At 36.6% G+C, this 26,007-nt stretch overlaps 2 protein-coding genes, 1 non-coding gene and 1 pseudogene across 3 annotated transcripts; 2 read left to right on the forward strand and 2 right to left on the reverse strand.

The window, feature by feature from the left end:
• Positions 1 to 8,832: 8,832 nt before the first annotated feature.
• Positions 8,833 to 10,713, forward strand: LOC133878330 (F-box/kelch-repeat protein At5g26960). The gene has a single exon (XM_062316856.1). The coding sequence runs from the start codon at positions 8,976 to 8,978 to the stop codon at positions 10,251 to 10,253; it is 1,278 nt and encodes a 425-aa protein (XP_062172840.1). The 5' UTR covers positions 8,833 to 8,975; the 3' UTR covers positions 10,254 to 10,713.
• Positions 10,714 to 15,423: 4,710 nt separating this feature from the next.
• Positions 15,424 to 15,496, reverse strand: TRNAA-UGC (transfer RNA alanine (anticodon UGC)). The gene has a single exon. It is a non-coding gene; the product is annotated as a tRNA-Ala (tRNA).
• Positions 15,497 to 15,577: 81 nt separating this feature from the next.
• On the forward strand, positions 15,578 to 21,554 carry LOC133878603 (uncharacterized). The gene is made up of 13 exons (XM_062317170.1): positions 15,578 to 15,731; positions 15,920 to 16,015; positions 16,164 to 16,241; positions 19,029 to 19,109; positions 19,211 to 19,430; positions 19,509 to 19,567; positions 19,782 to 19,831; positions 19,934 to 20,021; positions 20,118 to 20,372; positions 20,458 to 20,550; positions 20,667 to 20,771; positions 20,962 to 21,078; positions 21,164 to 21,554. Exons 1-13 carry the CDS (start codon positions 15,666 to 15,668, stop codon positions 21,233 to 21,235), a joined length of 1,380 nt encoding a protein of 459 aa, XP_062173154.1. The 5' UTR covers positions 15,578 to 15,665; the 3' UTR covers positions 21,236 to 21,554.
• A 53-nt stretch (positions 21,555 to 21,607) lies between these two features.
• LOC133878604 (feruloyl CoA ortho-hydroxylase F6H1-3-like) lies at positions 21,608 to 22,349 on the reverse strand (annotated as a pseudogene).
• Positions 22,350 to 26,007: the final 3,658 nt, after the last annotated feature.

The raw sequence follows: 26,007 nt of genomic DNA on the forward strand, positions 1-26,007 counted from the left end.
CTCAAGGAGAAATATATGAAACGCTGCAAGCCCAACGGTCTTATTCTTTATCGAAATCTGGCCGTTTGATGGATGTGAAATCCAACGGTAGGGTACTCTTCTCTTATATGGCAATGCACGCTTTTAAGATTCGGAGTTTTCTAGCCGTTAGTTGTACGGCCTTCGGGTGGGTTAGTGTTTCGGGCCGCTCCAACTTGTTTATATTATTATTATGGAAAAATTACAGTTTAGCCCTCTAAATTACCACCCGTTTTGCAGATAGTCTCCTAAACTGCCAATACTCCGATTCCGGCCTACCAAACTACCAAATCCTTTGAAAAATGTCCCATTTGTCGAAATATCTCCATAATACCCCTGTCACGTGTCATTTTTCAATTAAAAAATAATAATAATTTTTTTTTTAAAAAAAAAAAGAAAATATGGGTTTTTGAGGTAGTTGCCGAGCCACCCCCTTGGGGAGGGGGGTGGCCGCGCGCCACCCCTCAAGCCCTAGGGGTGGCTTTTGGGCCACCTCAAATGGGTTTCGGGGTAGCCCGAAAGCCATCCCTAGGGCTCAGGGGGTGGTGCGCGGCCACCCCTAGGGCCGGATTTTGGGGTGGCCTCCTAGGGCTCGGTGTGTGGCGTGCGGCCACTGGGGGTAGTCGCACGGCCACCCCTGGCCCCAGGGGTGGTCGTGCTCCACCCCCCGAGCCCGAAAGCCACCCCAAAAACCCATATTTTTTATTTTTTATTTTAGTTTTTAATTAAAAAATGACACGTGGCAAGGGTAATATGGAGATATTTCGTCAAATATGGCCTTTTTCAAAAGATTTGATAGTTTGGTAGGCTGGAGTCGGAGTGATGGTAGTTTAAAGGGCTATTTGCAAAACGGGTGATAATTTGAAAGGCTAAACTGTAATTTTTCCTATTATTATTATTATTATTATTATTTTTTGAAAGAACTTGTTTATATAATGTGCCATTGTGAAAGTACTCAAACCATAATAGTATATGCTATCAATAGATAGATAAAAGTTAGGGGTAAATGATATTATGATTACTCGTTGATGTTGTTGATTGTCAAAAACCGTCCACCATAGGTAGAATGGTCGATTGGTTCAAATTTTTTATTTTTTATTTGCTAGTTTCGACTCTCGAGCCATCATGTAAGTGAACTCATTTGGGGCAATTACTTGTTATAAAAAATAAAAGAGAAAGGCTAGTTATTATAATTCTATTCAACATTCATTCGACAATGCTGATGTGGCACTTACAACCAACTATTAGATCTTTATTTATTTATTTATTTGACAAGAATTAATATAAGAGTTGGTTAGGAGTGTCATATTAGCATTGTTTGATGATTATTGAATAAAATTATAGTATCTAGCAATTTCCTTTTTGAAAAAAAAAAAAAAAAAAAAACCACGACTTCACTTTGGACCAATTACTTCCCCATTTCATTCTAACTTGGCAATAGATATATAAAAATTAGGAGTAAATGGGATTTTGATTGCCCAATCAATGTTATCGATTATCGGAAACTGTCCACTGCAGGTGGACTGATAAATTAGATCGAATTTTGTAAGTGAATTCATTTAGGGCTATATAATAATAATAATAAACTTATAAAAATAATAATAATAATAATAATAATAATAATAATTTTTTTTTAAAAAAAAAATGTCTCTTCGATTACTTAAAATAAAATAAAATAAAAAAGAAAAAAAAAAACGACTCTTTTTTTTTTGGAGCCAATTACTTACTCATTTTTTTTTTTTTTTTTTTTTTATCTAAGCAGAAACTAAATTTGGCTAACAAAAGATAGTTAGAGTTCAACCTAAACCTACACTTCAATTGTGATAAATTACACATTGTCTCAAAAAGTTAAGTCGATGAGAAATGATAATTTAATCATTTAATTAATATTTTAATATTTTTTTTTTAAGATTCAAGTTTTGGACTTCTGCTTTGATATCATGTTAAATCATCGGTTATTTCAAAAGCATAATTTTTTTTTTAAAAAAAAAAATGATAAATTCAATAGTTTAATTAATATTCTAATAAATTAGGATATGACCCAACAGATGAGGCTGAATGCTGGCTGCACCATAAGTTATTGGATGTCCTCTAGCTTCCATGCTTCAAAGTGCCAAAGCATCAATCCGACAATAACTCACCGGAGCTAGCAGTAATTTGATCCCTTTACTTGATGATGAAAAGAGCAAGAAGCAAATAAAGCATTGCAATTGTCTGCTACACATGAGAATGACATGTATTTGAGACAAGTGTTAATTTAATAGATTGAATTAAAAGAAATTTCTTCAACTAATTTGGAATTTTGAAAATCTTATTTTTCAAAAAGTTCTAATTTCTTCATATCTTTATGTTTTTCAAAAACCATACCCATTGAAGATCTCTGCATTGGATGATTCCTTTCCAACCCAACGAGATATAGTAGAAACCTTTGCAACCACTCCAGGAATACCATCTAACAATATGCCAATTATAGGAGCCTGATTTTCGTATCTCTAAGGCTCCCAAAGCAACTACCACTGCCGGGAAAGTCAAGTTACCACATGTCTTCCCCTACAAAGCAAAAGAACTTCTCCTTAAGAGACCTTCCTCCTCTCTTTTGTGAGAATCTCAGGGAGGAGGAAGAGGAGGCTGGAGCTACCCTCCCTTGCTTCCCTTCCTCCCGCCCTCCCGGCTCCCTCGGTCCACCGCAAATGCTCACGCGCCTCGCCATTGTCCCCTCACCTCACTCCTCCTTCATTACCCCCTCGCACATTGCCCACCTTAGAGGCAAATCTATGGCTAATATTTTTATTGTCCGCTTGTTTTCCCTTCTTGTTTGTCTCATTTTAGTAGGTGCCCCCCTTTTGTTAATGGAAGCCAAGCAACAATGTTCTTTATGCATCAACTGCCGAGCGCCATGATCTTTGAACATCGTCGTAGACGTCCTTTTCATGGACCCTAACTGAACCGATACCAGTGCCACCCTCTTCGCTGCAGTAAGTTCGACCTGTTTGCCGCCTCGGGTTCCACCTTCTGCAGCTCAACGGAAGACGCCATGTGCTAGACTTGTATTGCAAAACAGCTAGTTACGATGACTTTTTTCTTGGCCTACGAATAGTGACAGAGCCAGGAAGTGTCCAATGGGGCATACGAGAACCCAGCAGCTGGCTCGCCAAGTTAAAATAAAAGTGTTGTGGCCAGTAGAATGAAAATTGCATTGGTGCTGCATAAGGTTTAGCCTTTCCCCATGTAATTTATTCAAATTCCACTCTTTTTTGTATCAGAAAAAAGATGCAGGGAAAACAAAAAAAAAAAAAGCATTCCGTTTATTGAATGAAAGGCTTGTATGTAATAATGTAAAGATGGTAATGACAGAAATCTATTTTTCTATGAGAAATGCATTAAGAATAAGGAATATTTTAGCAAGTTATATATTAAGAAAATAAGCTCTAAAGTTAAAAAAAAAAAAAAAAAAAAAAAAACTTTTAGAATGGACACGTAAGACTGGCAATGGCAGCCGTGGCAGTTTTGCTTGGATTTGTATCCATGATTATGTATGAATTATGATTGCTCCAAAAAATAAAAAAATTAAAAAAAAAAAAAAAAAAATCCCACGCTGGCCTATTGTCATCTAGACCCGAAGGCAAAAGCAGAAATCAAATGCGCGCGGAAAGTCCATTAGGAGCGTCTGTCTTTATTCTCCTTTCATGTGGCCTGCTGGTCCAAAAAGGTCAGTTGAAGAGCCTATTCTGATGATATAGATGCTGAGAAAAAATAAACTAATTAATGATATATATATATATATATATATATTGGGAATTGGCTCTTTAATGCCCAAAACAATGGAGTTTTCATCCCAAAATGGGGTTTTGGGCTTGTTGAGAAAAAAAAAATAGAAAAAGGAAAAAGAGTTGTGGGGTTTCTAAAGATGAAGAGAACGTTTATGTTTTTGATTCTTTGAAAATGTGAAACAGACATTTGAGATCACATTAAGCTATCCCATTGACCCAAGAAATTTGCTTTCTAATTCTCAAGAACATATATGTTTGCATCAGAATGGACGTTTCAACTTGTTTAAAGGTGGAGGACATGCAGTACGATATTACATACTGACACCCTTCTAAGGCCCATCTACTAAGAAAGTTTAAGGAGGCCTAAGATTCGTACATATTAGCCTAGTGAAAGGTCCACCATATATATACCCTACGCAGTACCACATCCTGGCTCTCTTCTACCCCTATTTTACTTAGCTTTTACTAGTTTTACTCTCTCTAAACTAGGGTTTTAGTGATTTGGGCGTCAGAGTATTTCTGGTATTTAGACCGGCAGTCTTTTCGCTTATTTTGCAGCTGAAACTCCTCCATAAAAGGCAGCTTGAGGCCAATATTAGTTTTTTATATCAACATGGCTAACTGTTAGCCACGTACATTACACACAGTGAATTCGGTTGTTACTAAATGCACTTTTAGCCATCTATCCCTTTATATATGTGGTTATTTAGCCATGTGACGTTTAGCCACGTGCCATCCCAAGTGGCTAAATGCAATTTCATTTTCTAAAAAAATAGGCAATTCTAGCCACGTGACTAAAATTTTGGTTCTTTTTTTAAAAAAAAATAAAAAAACAGAACACAAATTTATGTTCTGTTTTTCTTTTTTCTTCTTCCAATCCAGCATACATCCAGGCCAGGACCGGCAAAAATACAAAAACCCAAAATGGAAAAAAAAATAAACTAAAACAACAACAATCCAGTCACCGGAAATCAAACCAAAAAAAAAAAAAAAAAAAAAAAAAAAACCCAATTCGCCGGCCATTAAACCTAAACAACAAAAACCCAGTCGCCCACTCAACCACTCGCCGAAAATCATCAAACTAAAACTAGAAAAACCCAAAATCAAATTCAAAATCCGGTCTGCGAGCGTGAGTCGGCCGAATCTCCTCCATCTCTGAGAATCAGTCTATCTCGATCTCTACCTCTCCGGCTGTGATTCTCCGGACTCCAGCTCCGTTTTCAACCACAGATCTATCTCAGAATAGCCATGTGGCCACGTGCACATAAGCCACATGGCTAAAATTTTTAAATATAAGTATAAAAAAAATAAAAAATAAAATAATTTTAATAAATTGGCCACGTGGCTTCTCAAACATGTAGCCAATTGGCAACTTGGTAAAAAATCAAGTGGCTAATTACCTACACAAATCATTTAGCCATGTGGTATATTATCCACATGGCTAAATCGCCATGTGGCTACAATACCGGATGCTGTAGCCACGTGACTAAAAGCAATGTTTTTTGTAGTGTTTATTTGGGCTTTCTTCGCAGTTGGGCTTAGAGGCTCATCGGTACGTGGTTTGGTCCTCCATTGGTTAAACATGTTTATTCCTCCATTGAGGGCATTTTTATGGAAAAGGGTTGAATTGAAAACTAGGTGTCAATGTTGCTTGGGAATCCGTGTGTTTACCTAGAAGTGAATTCGGGTTCTGGGTATCAAAAGGAAGGAAAGAATGAAACAAAGCTGCAATGATGAAGCACATATGAAACTTATGCACCGATTTTTGGAATGGCATATGGTACGATTGGGTTACATGTAATGTTATTAAAGGCTATGCAAGAAGCCAATTGAATATGAAGTTGGGAATGGTGGCATTCCTTTGTATATAGGCTTAGGGAAAGATGCAAAAAGTGCAGCAAATTGTAGACGGTAATCATTGGACGTGGCCAATGCGATAGTCATCGGTTTATATATGGAGGCAGAAGACACCCACCAAAAGGGTTTTACCTCTGTGGAAAGTGCTTGGATCGAGGACTTAGAAGGCAGAATGGTTTCTACTTGTTTGGTTAATTTATAATAGTGTCCCTGGACGTACGTGTATGTTGGGCATGTGGACCCTGCCCGATGATCTATCAACCCGCGAATCCGAGAACATCGGGATAGTTTTGTGTGAAACTTCTTTCCAAGTCATGTCAATAACTGCCTCCATGATTTTCGGCATGAGGTAAGAGGTGCGAGGAGATTCGAGAAATCGTGGGACTTGAGACATGGAATATTAGCCATAAGGTTGGTTTCCAATGAAGATGTTAGGGAAGAATTTGTTATATAATTAAGCATCTTGTTTATCGTATTTGCTATTCATTTTATTCATACTTTAGAGCTATTTTTCGTTGGTTCGCTCTGATAAGCATTTTTTTTTTTTTTTGTTAATTTCTCTCTTTACGGGCATTCTCAATTGATACCTTAACATGCGGTCAACTATTCGGCGCATTTATCCTATAGGCTAGTTGTGCATGAAAAGTTGAGTACACTAGATAACCTTGGAAAAAGGATCCTCTCCGGTTCATTGTATCCAGTTTAAAAGTGAGACCATAATTGTTCTTTCACTTTTTTGTTAGACAATTATATCCTTATTTTTATAATAAATGAATACTCTCCGATTCATTTGAACCGGAGAGGATCCAAATGCATAAGGGCTTATGGCACATGGGGGCAGTACATCATAATAGATGTGCACTGTGGAATATATCTTTTGCATGTGATTTTTTTTTGGAGAGAATCTGGATCAGCTTGATGCAGAAATGTAATTTACGAAGGAGAAAGAACCAGTACTTGGTGAGAAAGAATCCAATGAATGGTGTAAAAAAAAAAAAAAAAAAAAACACAAAATAATAATACTAAAAAGAAGACTCATGATGTTATTGAATTAGTTAGCCGTGGAAATGCCTTCTCTTTTAAGACTTTTTTAAGGATTTTATTTTTTAGATTTTAATTTCTAATAATAAAAAAATATATTATTTTAAAGTGATTTGACAAAAATATTAATGTCTAAAAATTGAACGGAAAAGAAACAAAATAACCTATTTTAAATTCACAAAAATTCAAACAGCAAAAATTAAAAATTAAAAAGTAAACAATAATTTATCATACGTTTAGCCAAAATTAGAGATAAAAGTGTGGTTAATCATTTCCAATATATTAATTAGTTTCTATCCTTTTCAAGAGGGAATCATGCATATAAGACTGGGGAAACTTTCGGTGGTAAGTCAATCATATCAAGTAGGAAATATGAAATAAATAATGCATGCAGTCGGTCTTTTTGTTGCTCTCATTGGAGAAGTCACGTGGTTTATTATTTTTATTGATTATTATGGTTGTTGTTATGTTGATTATATTCATCTTATTCATAATGTCATTGTCAAGAAATAGATCACATGCATAGCCTACAGAGGAATTATAATGTCACGTGCTATTCCACGCAGTACTATGAATGCCTCATTTATTATTTCGGCTTCTTGACTTTTAAGGCAATTAAAAGCTGTAGCAATTAGATAGGAAAATAAGACTAATAATAATAATAAATCAGAAGTTGTTTGAAAGAAAATACTTGGGCTTAATAATTTCTTTGCAAATTTTGTGACGGTCTATATTTTATGAAAATTAATGTCACGTGAATTGTTTCGTGCCACATTTTTCATTTTCTCAGTTAATGTAATAAATGTTATGTAAATTGTCATATTAGTTTATAAATAAGAAAAAGTACACATATTTTTTTAAAATTTATATTCAATTGTCAATGCACCCTTCAAATTATTAATTATGTAAATGTCCATCTTCAAATTATCAAAAAATATCAATGTTTCCCTTAAGACCAATAAAAAGACAAAAATGACCTTAAATTTTTTTGAATAAGACAAAAATGTCCTTATAAATTTGAAAAAAAAAAACTAAAAAACTTTTTTTAAAAACGAAAAAACAAAAAAAAAAAAAAAAAAAAAACAAAAGAAAGATTTTTTTTTTTGACCAAAAAAAAAGGAAAAAAAAACTGAAAATTATAAAAAGATTTTTTTTTTTATAAATAAAACAAATGAAAAAAATAAAAACAAGTTTTTTTATTAAATTAAAAAAAGGAAAAATAACGATTTTTTTAAAGAAAAAACAAATGAAAAAATAACTGAAAATTATAAAAACAATTTTTTTTAAAAAAAAAACTAATTTTAAATTATTATTATTATTTGGTATAAATTTTTGTTATTTTATTATTTTTTAATAATTTTTTTAGTTTTTATTTTATTTTAATAGTTTTATGAAGAGTATTTTTGTAATTAGGGGGACATTGACATTTTTTAGTAGTTTAGGAAGGAACAATGACAATGAGATGGTAATTTGAAGATGTTATATGTATTTTTCCCATATAAATATGATAAGCATTAAGAAGAATGTCACCTGACAATTTACATTTTAATAGTCAATGTATGACAGAACTAACAAGTTAATTTGTAATAATTTTAGTATCCCTAGTTAGTCATTGTCATGACTCATGTGCTATTCCACATTTTAGTGGTCAGTGTGATAAGTGTCACGTAAATTATCACATCACTTTGCAAATATAATAAATGTGATGTAACCGGTCACGTGATAGTTTATGTTTTAATGATCGATATAATACTCGATATAATAAGTGTCAGGTACATATTAATTCGAAAAAAATTATAATAAAAACTATAGTAACCCAAATTTGCAGGGAACTTATTTGAAACCGCTAGTTTGTAATTCTAACTGAACGGATACCTTATCTCTAATAAATTTAAGAGGAAAAATAAGACCTATCTAATATGTAACCAACCTATAAATAAAAGCTCTATGAAACTTTTATTCAAGAAATTAAACACATATGAAAACATTTTATTTCAAGGAAAGCGGCAAAGGATGTGATTTAAATGCTAATTTCATGAGTTTTTATTTTTAAAAGGAAATTAAATGGTTAAATTTTTTTTTTTTTAATAATTGTATTTTGTACCTGAAGGCAAGGCAGTCGTCAATATCAGCTGTAAATGGCAAGTAAATAGCAGTCAAAAGCAGTCCACCACACATCTCCTTTCCTTGCCTTTTGTGAAGGAAATCGCCCAGTCTCCCCCCATCCTATCCTCCATTAAATCCCGAAAGCTTCACTCTCAGTCTCAGTGTAATTAATAAACGCCACACATGTCAGAGAGCTGCAACTCTCGCCACTTCTCGTGGCTCATGAAATCCTGCTTCCCCAATCCAAACGACACCAAATCCTTATCCCAGACCCACATTCTTGGCGACCAATGCGCCACCACCACTGTCTCCTCTCTACCGGACGACCTCTTGCTGGAGTGCCTCTCGCGGGTCCCACCTTCTTCTCTGCCCTCCATTTCCGCCGTTTGCCCCAGGTGGGCCCGTCTCCTCGACTCCTCTCACTTCTTGGATCTCCGCCGTTCCTACCGCCTACTCCACCACTCTGTCTTCGCGGTCTCCGCCACCGACTCGGGCCTCTACGCCGCCAGTCTGCGCTTGCAGACCGATGCGCTCTGGAAGGTCGCCTTCTTCCTCCCCGACAACGCCGTTTCTCTCGGGAACTTCCATGGGTTGCTCTTCCACGCTCGCCTGTCCGCGGTGGGTCCTAAGATTTTTATCATCGGTCGGAACGCGATGGTGCGTTACGACACTTGGTCCGGAACGGTGGTTCCGAGATCGGCGATGATCTTCCCGAGGAAGAAGTTCGCCGCCGCCGTGGTTTCCGGCAAGATCTACGCTGCCGGAGGGGGTCCGAACGCGGTGGAGGAGTACGATCCTGGATCCGACACGTGGCGCGTGGTCGCCAACGCTCCGAGGAGGCGGTACGGCTGCATCGGAGCCTCGGTGGACGGGGTGTTCTACGTGATCGGGGGGCTCAAGATCGGCGCATCGGGGAACGAGCCCTCACGCACCACTGCCAACACGGAGGCCCACGTGTACGCGAGCTCAATGGATTTGTACGACGTGGAGGCGCGTGGGTGGCTGAGAAGCCGAGCCGTACCCGGAGGCGGCTGCGCAGTGGCGGCTTGCGCCGCTGCCGGACACGTGTACGTCCTCGCCAGCCACGCCGTGGAGCTATCGTTTTGGAGATTCGACGCGCGAAGAAAAAGCATTGGTAATATCAACGCTAACAGTAACAATAGCAGTAGCAGTGGCAATAGTGGGTTTGGGGAGTGGTGTAGGTTAAAGAGCCCTCCACTACCGGCGCAAGTTAGACTAGACAGCACCGTTAGGTTCAGTTGCGTGGGGGTGGGCGAGAAGGTAGTGTTGGTGCAAGTCACCGGTTGCATTGACGACTTGTTGCGGCGGAGTGGGAGGAGTTCGAGGGGTCTGAGAGAAGGGCTTGTGTTGGTCTATGACTCCTCTGGCGGAGAGTGGAGCAGAGCGGCGGATCTGCCGGAGGTGATTCGACGCGCCGCCTGTGTGTCTGTGGAGTGCTGAATGGCGCATGTTAGGGGGGCCGAGGGGGGACCTTCGCAACCTGCACACCGTACATGGTGATTGTCGTTGCGCGTGTCCTTAGGGATTATGGGGGAAAGCGTCGTTTTGGGTGCATATATGGAAGACAGTGTGTTGATTGGCCCTATTTTGGCGCAAATTTGGCGCTATCTAATTGAAGGTTTTTTTAAGATTAGGAATTTGGGTATGGGCTACAATGGTGTTTGGACAAAATTGTGTGTGGTTAATTGCCTGTCTTCTTTACTTCATTGGTTGTCTTCTTCTTCTGGACGGTTATTGCTGCTTTTAATGTGAGGAAATAAATATGATGGAATTAAGAAAAGCTACTTATGGAGGGAGAATGGGAGCTAGTTGTGCTGATGTGGTTACATGGTCCAACGTGTTGTTTATTTTTAATTATAAATTTAATTAATATTATATAATATTTATATTTATTGTTAAATATTTTCTTAGTATTGAAAATTGGAGTTCCCCAAGACTTATGTAAGGTGGTATGTCAAGGGAGTGGTGACAACCCTTGAGAGCATTCTTATCCAGGGTAAAATGGAAACCAAAATGATTTACATTTGGTGAATTGGTTTACTCACCAAATATATTTAAAAAAAAAAAAATTGAAAAAATTTGTAACATTCTTTGTCCTCTCAAGGAAATAATAAAGAAATCATTAAAAATGAATATTTAAATAGAATAATAAAAATTAATAACTAAAATAAAGAGTTAAATGTAGGTTCTTTTGAAAAAGTATGGTAGTTAAAATGAAAAAATATATATTTTTTTTTTTAAGCTAAAATTGTGAGTAATTTTGCTGAACTGAATGCGACTAGTCTAAGCATATTCCAAAGGTTGTCGTACCTACCTAAAGTTGTTTTGGGAATTGGGAGTGATGAAACCCACAAACCTTTTTCGAAGGTGGTTCCAGGTTGAACAGCGCTTAACAACCAATTTTCATTATTAAAAAATATTTACAATATTTTAATATTAAAACATTCATCAATAAAATTTAAAATTGAAAATTGGGAACTTTACTCAAGTTATTGAACTTCAAAACGTCTTAAATTAGAATATTTAATTTTTAAAACATCTTAATAACAAATATTTCGTTAAGATTTGTCGTTAAATCCTGTTTTTAAAATATTCATGTATTTATTTTTTTTAAAAAAAATTATAAATTTTTTTAAAGATTCAAGCATAAGTATTTTTGTAAATTCTGTTAGATTTTGACCAGCATCTAAATCCTAGCAATTTTTTTTTTTTCTTAAAAAAAAAATTAGGGGTATTTTAAGAATTTTGGTAGGATTTAATAGCAAATCATAACGGAGTACCTATAATTGAAACGTTTGAAAAATTGAATATCTTAATTTGAAACATTTTGAAATTCAGTACCCTTAAATTAAATAGGCTTATAGTTCAATACCCTAAAGTGAAATTTTCCATATTAAAAGTAGATGACATGTAAGGCATACTATGTTAGTAATTTCGCATCTCAAGAATTAGAAAATAATTAGACTCGGTCCTCGGACGTTATTTGTTGCACCCTTTTTGGTTCTTTCCCGTAGATCCAATGATTTTGTATCTGATGGAGTCCCAAGCTAACCCACGTACTTGATTGTTGTAGTGGCAGCAACTTGTCTCAACTGCTATTAGTAGTGGCAGCAAAGCAGCCCATGGCCCATGATCTTCACATGGAGGAGGTTGAGGAAAGTTGGTATTAGTGGGTTGATAGAAGTTATATTGTGATAGGTTAGTATAAGTTATATTCAATGGTAATGGGTAGTTATATTTCATATAGTGGTCGTGTGTTAGTAGCTCTAGTATAAAACAAGGTCTAGATTATAGAGAATGGAATTATTGAATATTGTATTAACATTTGTCATTGTGGTCTTCTCCTACTCTAAGTAGAGTATTGTGGTGTTCTTCTACCCTAAGTGAGAAATTGTGGTCTCTCCTATCCAAAAGGAGTCATTATTTATCTATTTCTATTCAATTAGTCGTGGGTTCCTATCGGTATCCATCCTCCTCTAGCTCTTTACCTATAAGAAAACTTTTAAATCCAGTTGTAGACCTCAAAATATATTGCCTTGCTGTTATTTGTTTCACAACCCATGATATTTCATTATCTGAATGTACTTTAATCTCATAATTTTCAAAGCCCAATCCGTAGTTGGTCTGAAACTAAGAATTTTTCATGTGCATTTTGCACTTACAAATACGAGCATGGGCAGCTACCACTTGAACCATTGGCAGCTTTCCCTCTTACTCATTCCATCTTGAGGTTCCTCTCACGCAGAGGTGTGAAACAAATTGCTACAATGGAGCGTGTTATTTTTTGGCCTTTTTTTTTGGTTATTTGTAATTTTCTTTTGCTTAGAATTGCTGTTATAATGTTATTTTCACTCAACTAAAAAAAGAAACCCAAAATCTGAGGGGAGGTCGTGAGGGTAACATATTACAAGTCAATCAAATTGAAAATTATTCCTCCGATTTTAAAGATGATACATAAATCATTTTATCATCATTGAATAAAACAATAAAGAAAAATGACAAAAAAAAAAAAACTCAACTATACCCAAAATTATTTGAACAAACATGATTCAAACAATATGAGCGGTTAAATTATCGCTTATTTCAAAAAAATTGACGGATAGAAATAAATGAAGTTAATCATTTAACAAACCCTTAACTGGTGAGATAACATCATATAGAATATTTAATTGAAATGAAAGGTGAAAGGTAAAAAACGGAGTTAAGGTTCGAATTTAGGATATTTGACTCTTATACCATATCAAATTATCACTTATCTTAAAAGCTTAAGTTGATAGAAAATAAAATATTTAATAATTTAATTTATATTCTATCACGAGCTAAGCCGTTCTCAGTTCAATTACGCCGTAACCCTAATTTTTATTTATTTATTATTATTTATGAATTCTAACTTTAAGATACTATAAAAGTCTACAACTTTTTGTATTGATAAAGCTATAGTTTTAAACCTTCAATTACTTTAAAACATATTTGTAGTAATAACAAAAAGATCTAAATGAAAAGAATTGTTTCCTTGCTAGGATGTGAATTGAAGTCATGTTGTCAGAATCATCCTTCACATCCACTTCAGTTTTTCATGTTCTTCCTTATTTTCATTTTCTCTTGGGATTCAGTCAGTGAGAAGAACTGGATTGAAGGAACCCATAACCTTATCTTTGAAAGGCTCTTGGGATTCAGTTAGTGACAAGAAACCTGGATTGTAGGACCCATAACCTTATCTTTGAAAGGCTTACGGGAAGTGAATTTGATCTCTTTCTTTGGATGCTCCCAATTCACATGCTGATCGGAAGGATATTAAGAGAGAATTCATATGAGATTCATCTACTGAAATAAATTTTTAACTGTCCGGTCACGTACTTGGCCAAGTAAGTCCATGTGACTTCTCTTATATGTGTTGTCTAAATTACAAGCAATTTAAAAAAAAATAAAAAAAAATACTGAGAATACTTATCCCAATCTCATCAGGGTGGAGAGTGAGAATAGGCATGCAGGTGTCCTCTTTCATGCTTTATCTGATCAATTAAATATGATTTTTTTTTTTTTTTTGAATTTCCAAATTTCAGTCAAACTGACATTCTTTAGTAATCCTCAAAAATCTTGAAAAGCCTAAAATTTAACCCGATACCCTTCGCCCTACGGGAATTAATTTCCCTTAATTCCAGTGAAAACCAAAAATTCTCAAAACTTCTAGTGAATCAGAAACTGAGAAGGACAAGCAAACCCTAGGCAAACAAATCTCAGGTAAAAGCTTAGAGTTCCAATTGGTAGGCAACCATGCCAGAGATAGAGAGACTGATAAGGATCTCGAGTAGTTTATTGTTTAAATATTTGGACAATACATGTGAGAGAGTTCACATAAGATCTATCTGTTCGAGTAAGGAGTTGAAAAATTCAAAATTTATTTGGGTAGGTGGGTCTTATATAAACTGTCACAATATACTGACTAAATTGTAACATTACTGGAGATCCCAATCATAGAAAGACCAATTGCATACCAAATCAATGCCATAGATTTCAGCGATTCATGTGTTGGGAGAGAGAAATTACACTTGAGTTAGGAAAAAAAATCCAATAATGATTTGTGTTTGATTTTATTATTCTGTAATTATATAATGAGAAATGATTCATTTCCTCTCATTGAATACACAGTCTCCTCGTATCAAATGCTCATTTTGAAAAATAAAAGGATGGGAGAATGATCAAGAGAGAATGTACAATACGTCTCTTATATAATTGTACATGGATCCTGCATATATGTGCATATATTGGCAAAAGAGAAGCCACACAAAGTAGTAACAAATGAGATTTTAATATTTCTCCTTTCCCTCTCCCCTATTGAATAGAAAAAAAAAAAAAAAAAGGAAAAAAAAGAAGATTTGAACATTGAGAGCTTATACTCATAAATTGGTGCCTTAACTAATTATTCATGCTACTATGCATTATGCTTAAAAAAAAATTGGAAATGATTTATTTTATGATTTAAATTTTGTTTTGTTGTGTTACCATAAAATAAAATTTAAACCATAAAATAAATCATTTCCAATTTTTTTTGACAAATATTCTTTCAATTTCAAGTAAAATGAAGAGTAACCACTTTATGGTCAATATTTTATTTTACTACATCTAACCGTGTACATGATGTCATGAAGAACATGTTGTCAGGTCATTTAAAAATTTTAAATGACGTGATATGATGTACACCGTTAGATGTAACAAAATAAAATTCTTCCTATAAAATGACTCATCTTCATTTTACTTAAAATGAAAAGAATTCTATTCCGTGTTATGTTGGTATATATAGTGTCACTTTATTTAAAATTTTAAATAGTATGACAATATATACCATTAAATATGTAAACATAAAATCTAGACCATGAAATGCTATTTCTCTAATTTTTAATGAAAGGGAGAGAATCTGACCTGTGAATCTGTGATAATCTAGAAAGGTTTGGCCTTTTGCATTATTAGTTTATATTTTGGGTTTGTATCCTTAGTTATTAGCAATTAAGGTAACAAATGTGAGATAGTCTTTATGGATCCCACTTGCTCGAGCACTGTCTCAGACCTGCTCAAACAAGTTAAAAATAGAAATGAATAAAACTTAAAAAGCTGGAGATGCAGGGTATCGAACCCTGTACCTCTCGCATGCAAAGCGAGCGCTCTACCATTTGAGCTACATCCCCATATGTCAACTACTCTCTAAAGTATAATATAACCTCTATATATACAATTCACTAGTCCGTAGTCCATACCAGAAGTGAGAAGGCAGAAGACACACAGGGAAAGAGAGAGAGAAAGAGAAACCCCTAATTAATTCTCTCTGGTATTTCTCCTCTGCTCTGCTTTGCTCCGATGGATTTCCAAGTGGTAGTTCTGGCCGGTGGCGCCTCCAAGAATCTCATCCCTCTCGTCTCCAAGGTTCTGTCCCTCTCTCTGCTTGCTTTGCTTTTGGTCTCTCCGAATTCAAATTTTCCTTTCCCTTTTTCTTTTCCCTCTCGATTTCCCCCAGAAACAGACGGTCCCTTGATTAATGTCCTCCTTGTATTTAGCCTCCAGTTTTCTTCTCTAACAAATTCCTACAATCTGCAATGGTTTTCTGAATGCAGGAGGTTCCGAAACCTCTACTTCCGGTGGCGAACCGGCCGGTTCTCTCGTACGTTCTGGAGCTGTTAGAGCAAAGTAACCTTAAGGATCTCATCGTTGTACGGTTCCTGTTCTACTTGCTATTTAATCTAATTTCATCTTTAATTTATTTTTTTCTCTATGCTTTTCTTTTAATTTGTTGTACAAATGATTGAAATTTTGTTTGGTTTCTGGTTTGTTGATTTGTTTATATGTATGATTGTTTAGGTGGTTGAAGGGCAAGATGCGGCTGTTCGGGTTGGTGGTTGGATAACTGGGGCTTATGTTGGTCGCCTGCATGTCGAGGTATTTCCCGCGTTAGAAAGGAATAACTTTTGCTGCATACTTGTAGAATTTCATGCTTAATTGTATGAATGCGTACTTTGCAGTAATCTTGATGTACTGACAATTGGCGAATGATCAAAATCCATGTGGAAGATGAATTTGGAAGTTTGGAAGTAATATAACATGATATTTTGGCATCCATGTTTCGGTATCAGCTTCTGTTGATAATGAAAAATATGGCGAAAGTAGCAGTAAAATAGTGCACAAAGTGGGGGTGATAATGCTGGTTGTTTTTGCTTTTTGGTCAAGTAATTAAGTTGACTAACTAATGCACCAATTAATAAAGGATATTAGGAAAATAATGTGATTGATGTTACAAGTCCAAGTGGTACAAGGAATGCATTCCATCAGCTTGAACCTTGAAGTTCTTGCCACTTGTTTGTCTAGATTCTTAAGTTTGGAGGAAAGGGCGTGCCTTGTGTTTAATTTTAGAAATTGGACAAACTGTTTGAAACAATTTGAAATAAGGTGGATCTTCCTGCTAGGTTGGAAGAGATACTTGGATGTAGGATATAATGAGTGGCTAGATAGTTTGCGATGGGTGTTTTGGTTTTACTTCTGTGAAGGATATGGTCAGCTGTGGATTCTTACATCCACCATTTTTTTTTTTTGGTTATATTATTTATATAGGAATAGGGTGCTCTTGGTTTGACCAAAGGTTTTGCTTTATCCACGGGTAATGAGTTTTGATGTATTAGGTATATCTATATTTATAGAAGCTTTAATTTTCATGCTTATCCTAAATATTGGTGCAGTTTATGAATGGCGAAAAAGAGCATTGGAATGGTCTTAGCTCTTAGGGAATCTAGTATCCTTATGCATGAATATAATCGATTTGGTTGTTGTGGTTGGACTCTGTTATAGATTTCTGATCACATTTTCCATAGGGTCCTCTTATCTCTTCTCCAAGCTGAAGTGCAAAATCGTATGGATACAATCAACATTGTGTATCATGATCAATTGGATTGTTTCTTTGTAGATTCCAATACAATAAGGCCCCGTTTGGTTCGCAGAATAGACCCTTGAAATGGAATGACTATTCCATAGGAATAGTCATACTTTTGTTTCATATGGGTCTATTCCTTAGAATAATTATTCTCATTGGAATACCTATTCATTTACGAAGAAGAATATCTATTCCTTGGGGTAAATGCAATAATTTTCAGAAAAACTATTTCTTTTATATATATGGAGCTAGGGGTGGTCGCACCACCCTCGGAACACCTCGTGGTGGACCCCCGAGGCGTTCCGGGGGTGGTGCGACCACCCCCGGAGCTTTTGGGGGGTGGCATAGGCCACCCAGGTTTGGCTTCGGGGGTGGTTGCGGCCACCCCCAAAGTCCCTCGAGGGTGGGAGGCCACCCCCGGCTCTTGGTGGGTGGCCGACCACCCCAATGGGTGGTCGACCACCCATGGGTTTTTTTTTCATTGAAAAGCATAAAAGGGGCAATCCAAGTATAGAAGAGAAACACCTACCCAGAAAGAGGTAGAGGGTTAAGAAAATCAAGAAAACTAAGCACATTGAGATCTGGAGTAGTTGTCTAGCGGAATTTTTTTTTTGAAAAAGAAAGACTTTAATTCCACCACCGTCCTCTTGCGGTTTTCAAAATTTCTATAATTTCTTTTCCTCTAAAGACACTACAAAGGACATGATAGAAGTATCTTCCACACTGCTACACCTTGAGGAGTGCCGCACACCTCTTTCAAACAAGCGAGAAGGTCTGCTACTTTTTTAGGCATAACATAAACTAAACCAACACATCTGATAATAGCATTTTATAAGGTACTGACAATCTCACAATTGAGTAGAAGATGATCCATAGACTCTCCACTCCTCTTACACATACATCACTATTCAACTACAATGACATGTTGTTTTCTAAGGTTATCCATGATAAGGATATTCCCTAAGGCGGCTGTCCAAGCAAAGAAAGCCGCTCTGAAGGGATCTTTTTCTGGCAAATACATTTCCAAGAGAAGGGGGTGTTATAATGAGGTACAAGAACGTTATAGAATGATCTAACGGCAAACATCCCTCTCTTGGAAGGGGCCCAGTGAATCTTGTCTTCCCCTCCCCGGCTCAATCTATGGGAATGAATCAATAAAATAAATCTCACATCCCTGAGATCACTCAGCTTCAGCCTGAGGTACAATAGCATTAGTTCTAATCTGCTCATGGGCTAGAGTGATTTTTAGTTTCTAGTTGAACCTTACCTAGTGAGAAAACTTTCCTTGAGTTAGGTTTAAGTCTGCCATTGCTTTATGTAGGCTTGATTCTAGTTAGATTTAGAAAACCTCTTTCTTTTTCTTTTAAAATAGAAATGGATCCTACATACGAGATAAATGGCATTAAGTTTGTAGGTAATTACGCATACAAATATTTTGTTACTGCTGTACTGCTCGGCTGGTCAATGGTTGATGCTGCAATTCTGAATAGCTTTGGCATCTGTGTTATTCCAGTGTTGTTTCAGATGATGAAAAATTAATTGTGGGCAGTGAAAAATAGTACAAAAAATTTGTTACTCTCTTGTGCATGCAAGCATGATTTCTTTTATGCATTTTCACAGTTCTTAAAGTCAGCAGGCTGTAGATTCCTTTTTTGTCTCATAGAAATGCAGTTTTTCAGTAGTATAAGATTAGATGATTGCCATGATACTCATAAGTCATCTATATTAGCTGCACCATGTGCTGCTTAACCTAATTTGATGCTCCAAATAGATAGAGCTTAAGTATTACCCTAACGTTTCAGGTTGCTGCAGTCGCGGAGGATGTTGGAACAGCTGGTGCACTTCGGGCCATTGCCCACCGCCTGACTGCGAAGGACATCATGGTTAGCATGTAATTTATAGCTATTGATACTTATCAAAATTTATAGCTATTGACCTCTAGAAAGTTTTTTCTTACAGCTGTTGGCTTCTTATGTTTCTGCAGGTTGTGAGTGGTGATCTTGTTTCTAACGTTCCTCCCGGTGCAGTAGCGGCTGCGCATAGACGGCATGATGCAGTAGTGACTGCAATGCTATGTTCTGCTCCTGTTAGTGGACCTTCGGAGTCTGGTTCCTCTGGTGGAAAAGACAAAACTAAGAAGCCAGGACGCTACAACATTATAGGGCTGGATCCCACAAAGCAGTTCTTATTATATATAGCTACAGGTTAGATCTTCAAGATTGTGTTTTATTTAGGATGTTTGCAGTTGTGTTCCTGATGCAGCATCTTGCAACCCTTGCCAGGTGCTGAACTAGAAAATGATATTCGAATACAGAAGAACATACTCCGTGCGGTTGGCCAGGTAATGGATTGCCTTGAGTCCTTTTTTTTTTTTTCTTTTTTGCTAAACCTTTTGCAGCTGCAAATGGGCTTATGATGAACTTCATTATATATGTGTTTTGGCCTTCTTTTCTTCCTTAAAAGGAAAGTGTCCAATTTCAGTGCCTAATTTTGGTATATGTTTGCATGATTCCACTTGTTCTAACACTTTTCTGTTATTTTCATCCTTAATGTAGATGGAAATCCGAGCTGATCTCATGGATGCTCATTTGTATGCATTCAAGAGGTTTAACATGTTACTTTATTTGCTTCCCAATGATTTCCTAGCATACTTTTTTAAATTGGTTGTGTTATAGTCTTGAATATATCCTCCTTGATTATATCCCAGGTCTGTTCTACAAGAAGTTTTAGATCAAAAGGATACATTTCAAAGCTTAAGGCAGGATGTCTTGCCTTATCTTGTCCGGAGCCAGCTGGTTAGTTCAATATAGTCTCTGCATATTAGGTTGTTGTGAAAAACTTACCTTTCTTATAGTCTCTGAACCTGCTCATATTGCTTTCACAAACATTAGAAGTCAGAAGTATTATTAAATGGTGCACCACAAGCAGAAGAAAATGGAAACGAGAAGGTTAATCCCCAGAAGAACCAAGTAATGCTGTCCCAAATCCTTGCTAATGTGTCTACTCCAAGTTTTCATGAACTCTATGGATTGGGTACCAACGGTTCTGCTCGAAGAACCCATAAATGCTGTGTTTATATTGCCAGTAACAGCAAGTACTGCATGCGCTTAAATTCCATTCAAGCATTCAGTGACGTAAATCGAGATGTGAGTCAATTACACAGTTAAAGCCTGCGTTGGGTGCTATGATGCTTAATCTGGTTGAGCTTATTTTCTGTTCTATATGGGTCAGGTCATAGGTGAGGCCAGTCATCTCTCAGGGTATTCCTTCTCTCCTCAAAACAACATCATCCATCCTTCAGCAGTGCTTGGGTCAAAAACAACTGTGAGTTGAATGCTCTACAAACACAGCCTTACTTCTACCACCAGTCAGTTGATTGCTTAATATCCATTGTTGGGGTCATTTCTTGGTGTACTCATCATGGGGTTTAATGGTCTTAGGTGGGACCACATTGTATGCTAGGCGAAGGTTCACAAATGGGTGACAAATGTAGTGTGAAACGCTCTGTTATTGGCCGTCACTGCAGGATAGGTTCTAATGTAAAGGTATGATGATTTTTCAATGTTGATGGACAGAAGAATAGTATATATTATCAGCTTTGTTTATCTGTAGACTACAGTATAACTGACTGCCACAATGGCATGCTTAGGATTGTCTATCATATAGTTATGATGAAAAAGAGATTCAAACTCAGATATTTGTCTCAACTCTTGGATTTTCTTCCTTCTTATTTAGGTTGCTAATTCAGTTATTATGAATCACGTCACCATTGCGGATGGATGTTCGATTCAAGGTTCTGTGATTTGCAGCAACGTACAGCTCCAAGAGCGTGTTGTATTGAAAGATTGCCAAGTAATCTCTCTTTCTCTCTCTCTCTCTCTCATGCGTGCTTGTGGATGGTGTTTCATTGTTAGATTCACTTTGCCCTTCAATCCAGGTTGGAGCAGGTTTTGTGGTTACTGCTGGGAGTGAGTGCAAAGGGGAGGCCTGGGCTAAGAAAGAGAAATGAATACAAGGGAAAGTCCCTGGGTGGGAAGTGATTTGGTAATCTCTTTTTGGAATTGTGCTTTACTGTAGGTTGGAGCAGATTTTGTGGTAACTGCTAGCAGCGAGTACTAGGCGATTCCCTTGCAAGAAAAAGGGGGATTGCCAACCTCGACGAGTGTATTTATCACCTCTCATTTGCTTTCTCTGATATTGATTTTTAATTTTTTGATAGGTGCTCTGTGTTTATATTCTGTGTTTTTAATGACCAAGGCAGATCAAATAGATAGCATCAATTTTGACAATTTATTGTAGGTATTGAATAAAAAGCTTCTCTCTCTCAATGAATGCTGTCTTTGTCTGCCTTCAGTAATTCATGCTACGAGCACCTCCATCGATCATAATGTAGTTTAGTAATAAGATACAGGGATCTCTTATATTCTTATATTGTTGAGATGATAACCCGAATGCTAGCTCTAGCTGTTTAAAATGTACCATTAAAAAAGTATTTAGTGTCCGAATGTATTATTCAGATGAAATAGAAAGTGTACAGATCCATATTTTGGCAAATTCGATGGTTTTCTTTCCATCGTGAGTCTTACTGAAGAAATGCCTGAAGTAATATGAGAAGACAAGGTGCTTGTACATTGGTTTCTCTCCACCTTCTAAAACTTCCGGCAAAGGTCCAATAATGGCATCGTGTCCTGGGTTAACAAAAATGGGGATTGAAACTCTATTCTTGCTTTTGTTTACAAATGCCAGGTGCTCAATGCTTTTGTACTTGTCATTGCTCATTATCTGTAGCACATCCCCAATGTTGATGATAAGAGCTGCATCCCTGAACTGGGGGGATATGTATCCAGCTATCCTCTCTAGTACTTCCTCGCACGTAAAGCCCACCGGTCTCATCTTGAAGGAGGATGGTTATCATTGATATATCAGAGTGACGGCTTACTCCGGCCGTGAGCTCGGGGCTTGGACAGCAAGGATAGTAAATGAGGTTTAAGTCTCATTTCCCCCACTAACATATATTCCTTTGCTTTGTCAATGTCTCTCACGTTCAGTCTCTTCAATAGCACATCTAAGATCCTTCTGATCACAAGATCAGCCCTCTTCATGTATTCTATCGCTTGATCCCTACATAAAAGCACCGATTATTCTTGGAAAAAATACTACATAGACATAATTTGAATGGTAAAATAGTAGATCAAGACCCGTCATCGCGTAGATCTCGTACTCTCTATGACGCTTACAAGAAATCAACTCATTTGAATGAGTTTTAACATTTGTTTCAAGCTCGTCTTTATCACAATGATCAGTTTCAGACGGTTCAGAGCCTAATGAAGTATTGCACATTTGATCTACTAAACAAGCTCACTTGTTGACAAAAGAATACTCAACAAAACTAATACAAAGAACTCTACCTATTTCTTGCCCTTCAAAGTCACAGATTTAAATAGTCATGTCCCCTTGAAAGATTTTATATTTCCCTTTTAAGTCCGTAATCGAAAAAAGAAAAAAGAAAAAAGAAAAAAAAAGAGCCTAATTCGAGTCATAGGGTTCTTTCTTGGGACCATTCATTTCTCACAATCAAAGAAAAGGGGAGAAAACATTCTTGAAAATTATGAGAGAAAATTACACTTACCACTCTTTATGTTTGATCACTTTTACAATTATACTCTTAAACTTTTTGTAATTTTAGTGGATGGGTGAAATTGAAAAAAATTTAAAAGATACACTAAATTGAGAGCTTTTGAAGTTTAGAAAGGTAATTGCAAAAACAACAATTTAAAGGGGTTAAGTGAAGTTTCCTCTTTTCTTTTTATTTTTTTTTTCTTGTCAAACACCTAGTGAGTTCTGGATTAGAATCCTCTACAATTTTAGAGAAATTTTGAATTATCAAATTATATAAATTCAAACACTTTTTTACATCGATCGGCTTGAAAAATGCTACATATTAAAGATATAACATGTTATCGAGACAAAAAATAAAAAAATAAAAAATCCAAAAGGCTTTTTATTTACTAAACAAAAAGACAGTTTTTTACTCAAAACTTTTATACGACATAAAGCGTAAGAACCTGATAAAAATATACTAAATTCTCATTATTAACATGCTACATTTTTAATATGTACCATTTTTCATGTCGTTCAATGCATGAAACGACCTAAATTCACATAATTTGAAAAGAGATCCCGATCGGTGGGTTCCAAAGCAAAATCCAAGAGCCATGCACACAAAATTGGATCAAAATTGAAAATCCCCGGCAATTTAGAGAAATTGTGAGGATAGCTTTTCTAATAATCCAGGCCGTTAGACTTGGAACATGAAACTTGCTTTTTGTGTTATGGAATGGAAGCAAGTTAAGCAACCCAAATCTCACATTTTCTTCCAATCCAAACCCTTTTCAACTTCTACTGCAACACGTAGAAACTAAAAGGAAGCTCTACGGCCTGAATCAAATATGCAAGTTTCTAAAATTAAAAAATCAAAGATAAAGCTGTACGGTCTGAATTGCTGTGTAAGCATTCCTTAAAAAAGCTGAATACAGATGCAAGACTCTTCCTTTTCTCCTCTCTTTTCTATGTATTCCTTAAAAAAGTTGAATACAGTTGGATCCGAGAACCGCCGGATCGGTTCTCGGATCCAACTGTCCAAGCCCAGTTTGGACAGCCTAGTCGAACCTACTCTACCTCATGTCCTCCGTCCTCGTGGCCTGTGCCGCCTGTGGGATGAGGCGGTGCCGGTGAGCAGTGGCCACTAGCCAGTGAGCCAGTGAGTAGGAACGTGTTCGTCGGGTTTGTGTCGTGTAACCCGATTCATTATTGGGTCGTGTTCGGGTTTGAAGTTATGACCCGATTAATAATCGGGTCAGGTTCGTGTTGAACCCGATTATGTAATCGGATCAGCCGGGTCGACACGAACCCGACTCGCTGACTCGAATTACCAAGCCTAATTTAAAGTCGTCAATGTTACCTTAAAGAAAGTGAATGAGCTCACTAGCATATAAAGCCCGCGAGACCATTAATTATTGAGACGTGCTATACATCATCTCTTTGTCTTTTCTGTCATTTATTCACTTTTTGAAATTACCATTAAATCTGTGAGGCCATATGGATCCACATATGAACCCATAGACTTTTTGCTCTTGTAAAATAAAGGTATTCAGCCTTTGTGTAATTTTGAGAAAAAGCCTGATTTCTATTTGGTTTTTGAGATAATTACACTTAACCCCCCTGATTTATCCATGGTGTGGCGATTTACCCCCCAATGTACCAAAATTGGAACATGACTCCCCCGAACTTGCCAACGTGTGACAAAATCGACCTTCCATCCAGTCGCCCGTTCGTTTGGACGGCAAGTCGGTCACGTGCAAGTCACGTGACCGTTTAAGACAGAAACCCTCCCCAAAATACCCCCGCCTCATCCAGTCTTTATACCCCCGTGCGTGTTTGACTTTTCGAAATGAGAGGGACCATTTTTCGCACATTTTTCTCATCTTCTTCACCAACGGCTCTCTGCAAGAACTAGGAACTAGGGTTTTCGAACTGGGCTTCCGATTTTCGACATTTCTGACCAGTTTCACAACATTTCCCGAAGATGCAACCATCGACACTGCTTCTACGAAGTCGGAGTCGACAAGGAGTGGGCAACTTCTACAGTAAAGCCGATTTGTTATTGCGAGCATCCGGCTTGTATGTTAACCTCCTATACCGAAAAGAATTTCGGTAGAAGGTTTGTAAAATGCCAGAATTACAAGGTAATTTAGGGTTTAGACTTTTAAGTGTATATTTTCAGCTGGGTATGTCGCATATCTGTTAACCGAAAATCTACAGCAATATTTAAGAAGAACAATGCTGCTTAGTTCAATTCTACCTTTTACTGTACTTATATAAATTTTTTTTTTTAAAAAAAATGGACTGGGTTGATTTTTATTTGGCAGTAACGTTTCAAATTTTTAGTTGAAAATGTTACTGTACTATGAAGGTTAAGTTGTGGCTTAAGAGATATAATGTACGTTTTTATTTATTTATTTATGGCCCCATTTGTCATGCAACTATTGTAGTTTTTTTTTTTTGGAGCATGTATTATCCTTTGATAATTTTTTGAAGATTAATGAGTTTTTTTGAAATGATATGGAAAAGTGAATAAATAACCTATGACGATTAATTTTCAAATAACATAAGCTAGAAATAACCTTTGTTACTGTTTGTTTATTTTTTATTTTATTTTTTGATTTATTTTTTGTTATCGTTTTGCAGATAAACCGAGCTTGTGGTTTTTGGCAATGGGTTGATCCCAAAATATGTTCACATGGAGAGAGGGTGGTAGGTCGTTTGCGTGAGTGGCATGTAAGTTTAATTCAAGAAGCTGAACGATGTCGTACAATGGTTGAAACTGAAGTTACAAAGTTGAAGGCGAATATGGGGATAGAGGAAGCCGGAACGATTCCGACTTATAGTTGAAGCTGAAGTTCCAAAGTCGAGAGCAAATATGGAGATTGAAAATGCTGCCCTTCGAAAAGAAATGGAGATTCAGGGGATCAATTACCAAACAATGAAGAAGATTTATAAGACAATAATTGTATGTACATGGATATTGATGATTGTGTATCTGTTTATGGTTGGATCAGAATCAAAGGGTGTATTCGATTCCAAACATGATCGTATGTTGTTACCATGAAGATTTAGGGTGATGATGTTTAGGGTTTAGGGTGATGTTGTTTTGGGCAGGGTTTATGGTGATTTTATTTTGTACACATCATCCATTTTTTGTATGTATTTATGGTGCTGTTG

The sequence above is a fragment of the Alnus glutinosa genome, chromosome 9 (genome assembly GCF_958979055.1).
Source record: "Alnus glutinosa chromosome 9, dhAlnGlut1.1, whole genome shotgun sequence".
NCBI lineage: Eukaryota > Viridiplantae > Streptophyta > Magnoliopsida > Fagales > Betulaceae > Alnus > Alnus glutinosa.

Coding starts and splice junctions, on each gene's coding strand:
- LOC133878603 (XM_062317170.1), top strand. CDS start 15,666: ATGGATTTCCAAGTGGTAGTTCTGGCCGGTGGCGCCTCCAAGAATCTC. Junction 19,110..19,210: donor TGACTGCGAAGGACATCATG/GTTAGCATGTAA, acceptor ATGTTTCTGCAG/GTTGTGAGTGGTGATCTTGT. Junction 20,373..20,457: donor TCAGTGACGTAAATCGAGAT/GTGAGTCAATTA, acceptor TATATGGGTCAG/GTCATAGGTGAGGCCAGTCA.
- LOC133878330 (XM_062316856.1), top strand. CDS start 8,976: ATGTCAGAGAGCTGCAACTCTCGCCACTTCTCGTGGCTCATGAAATCC.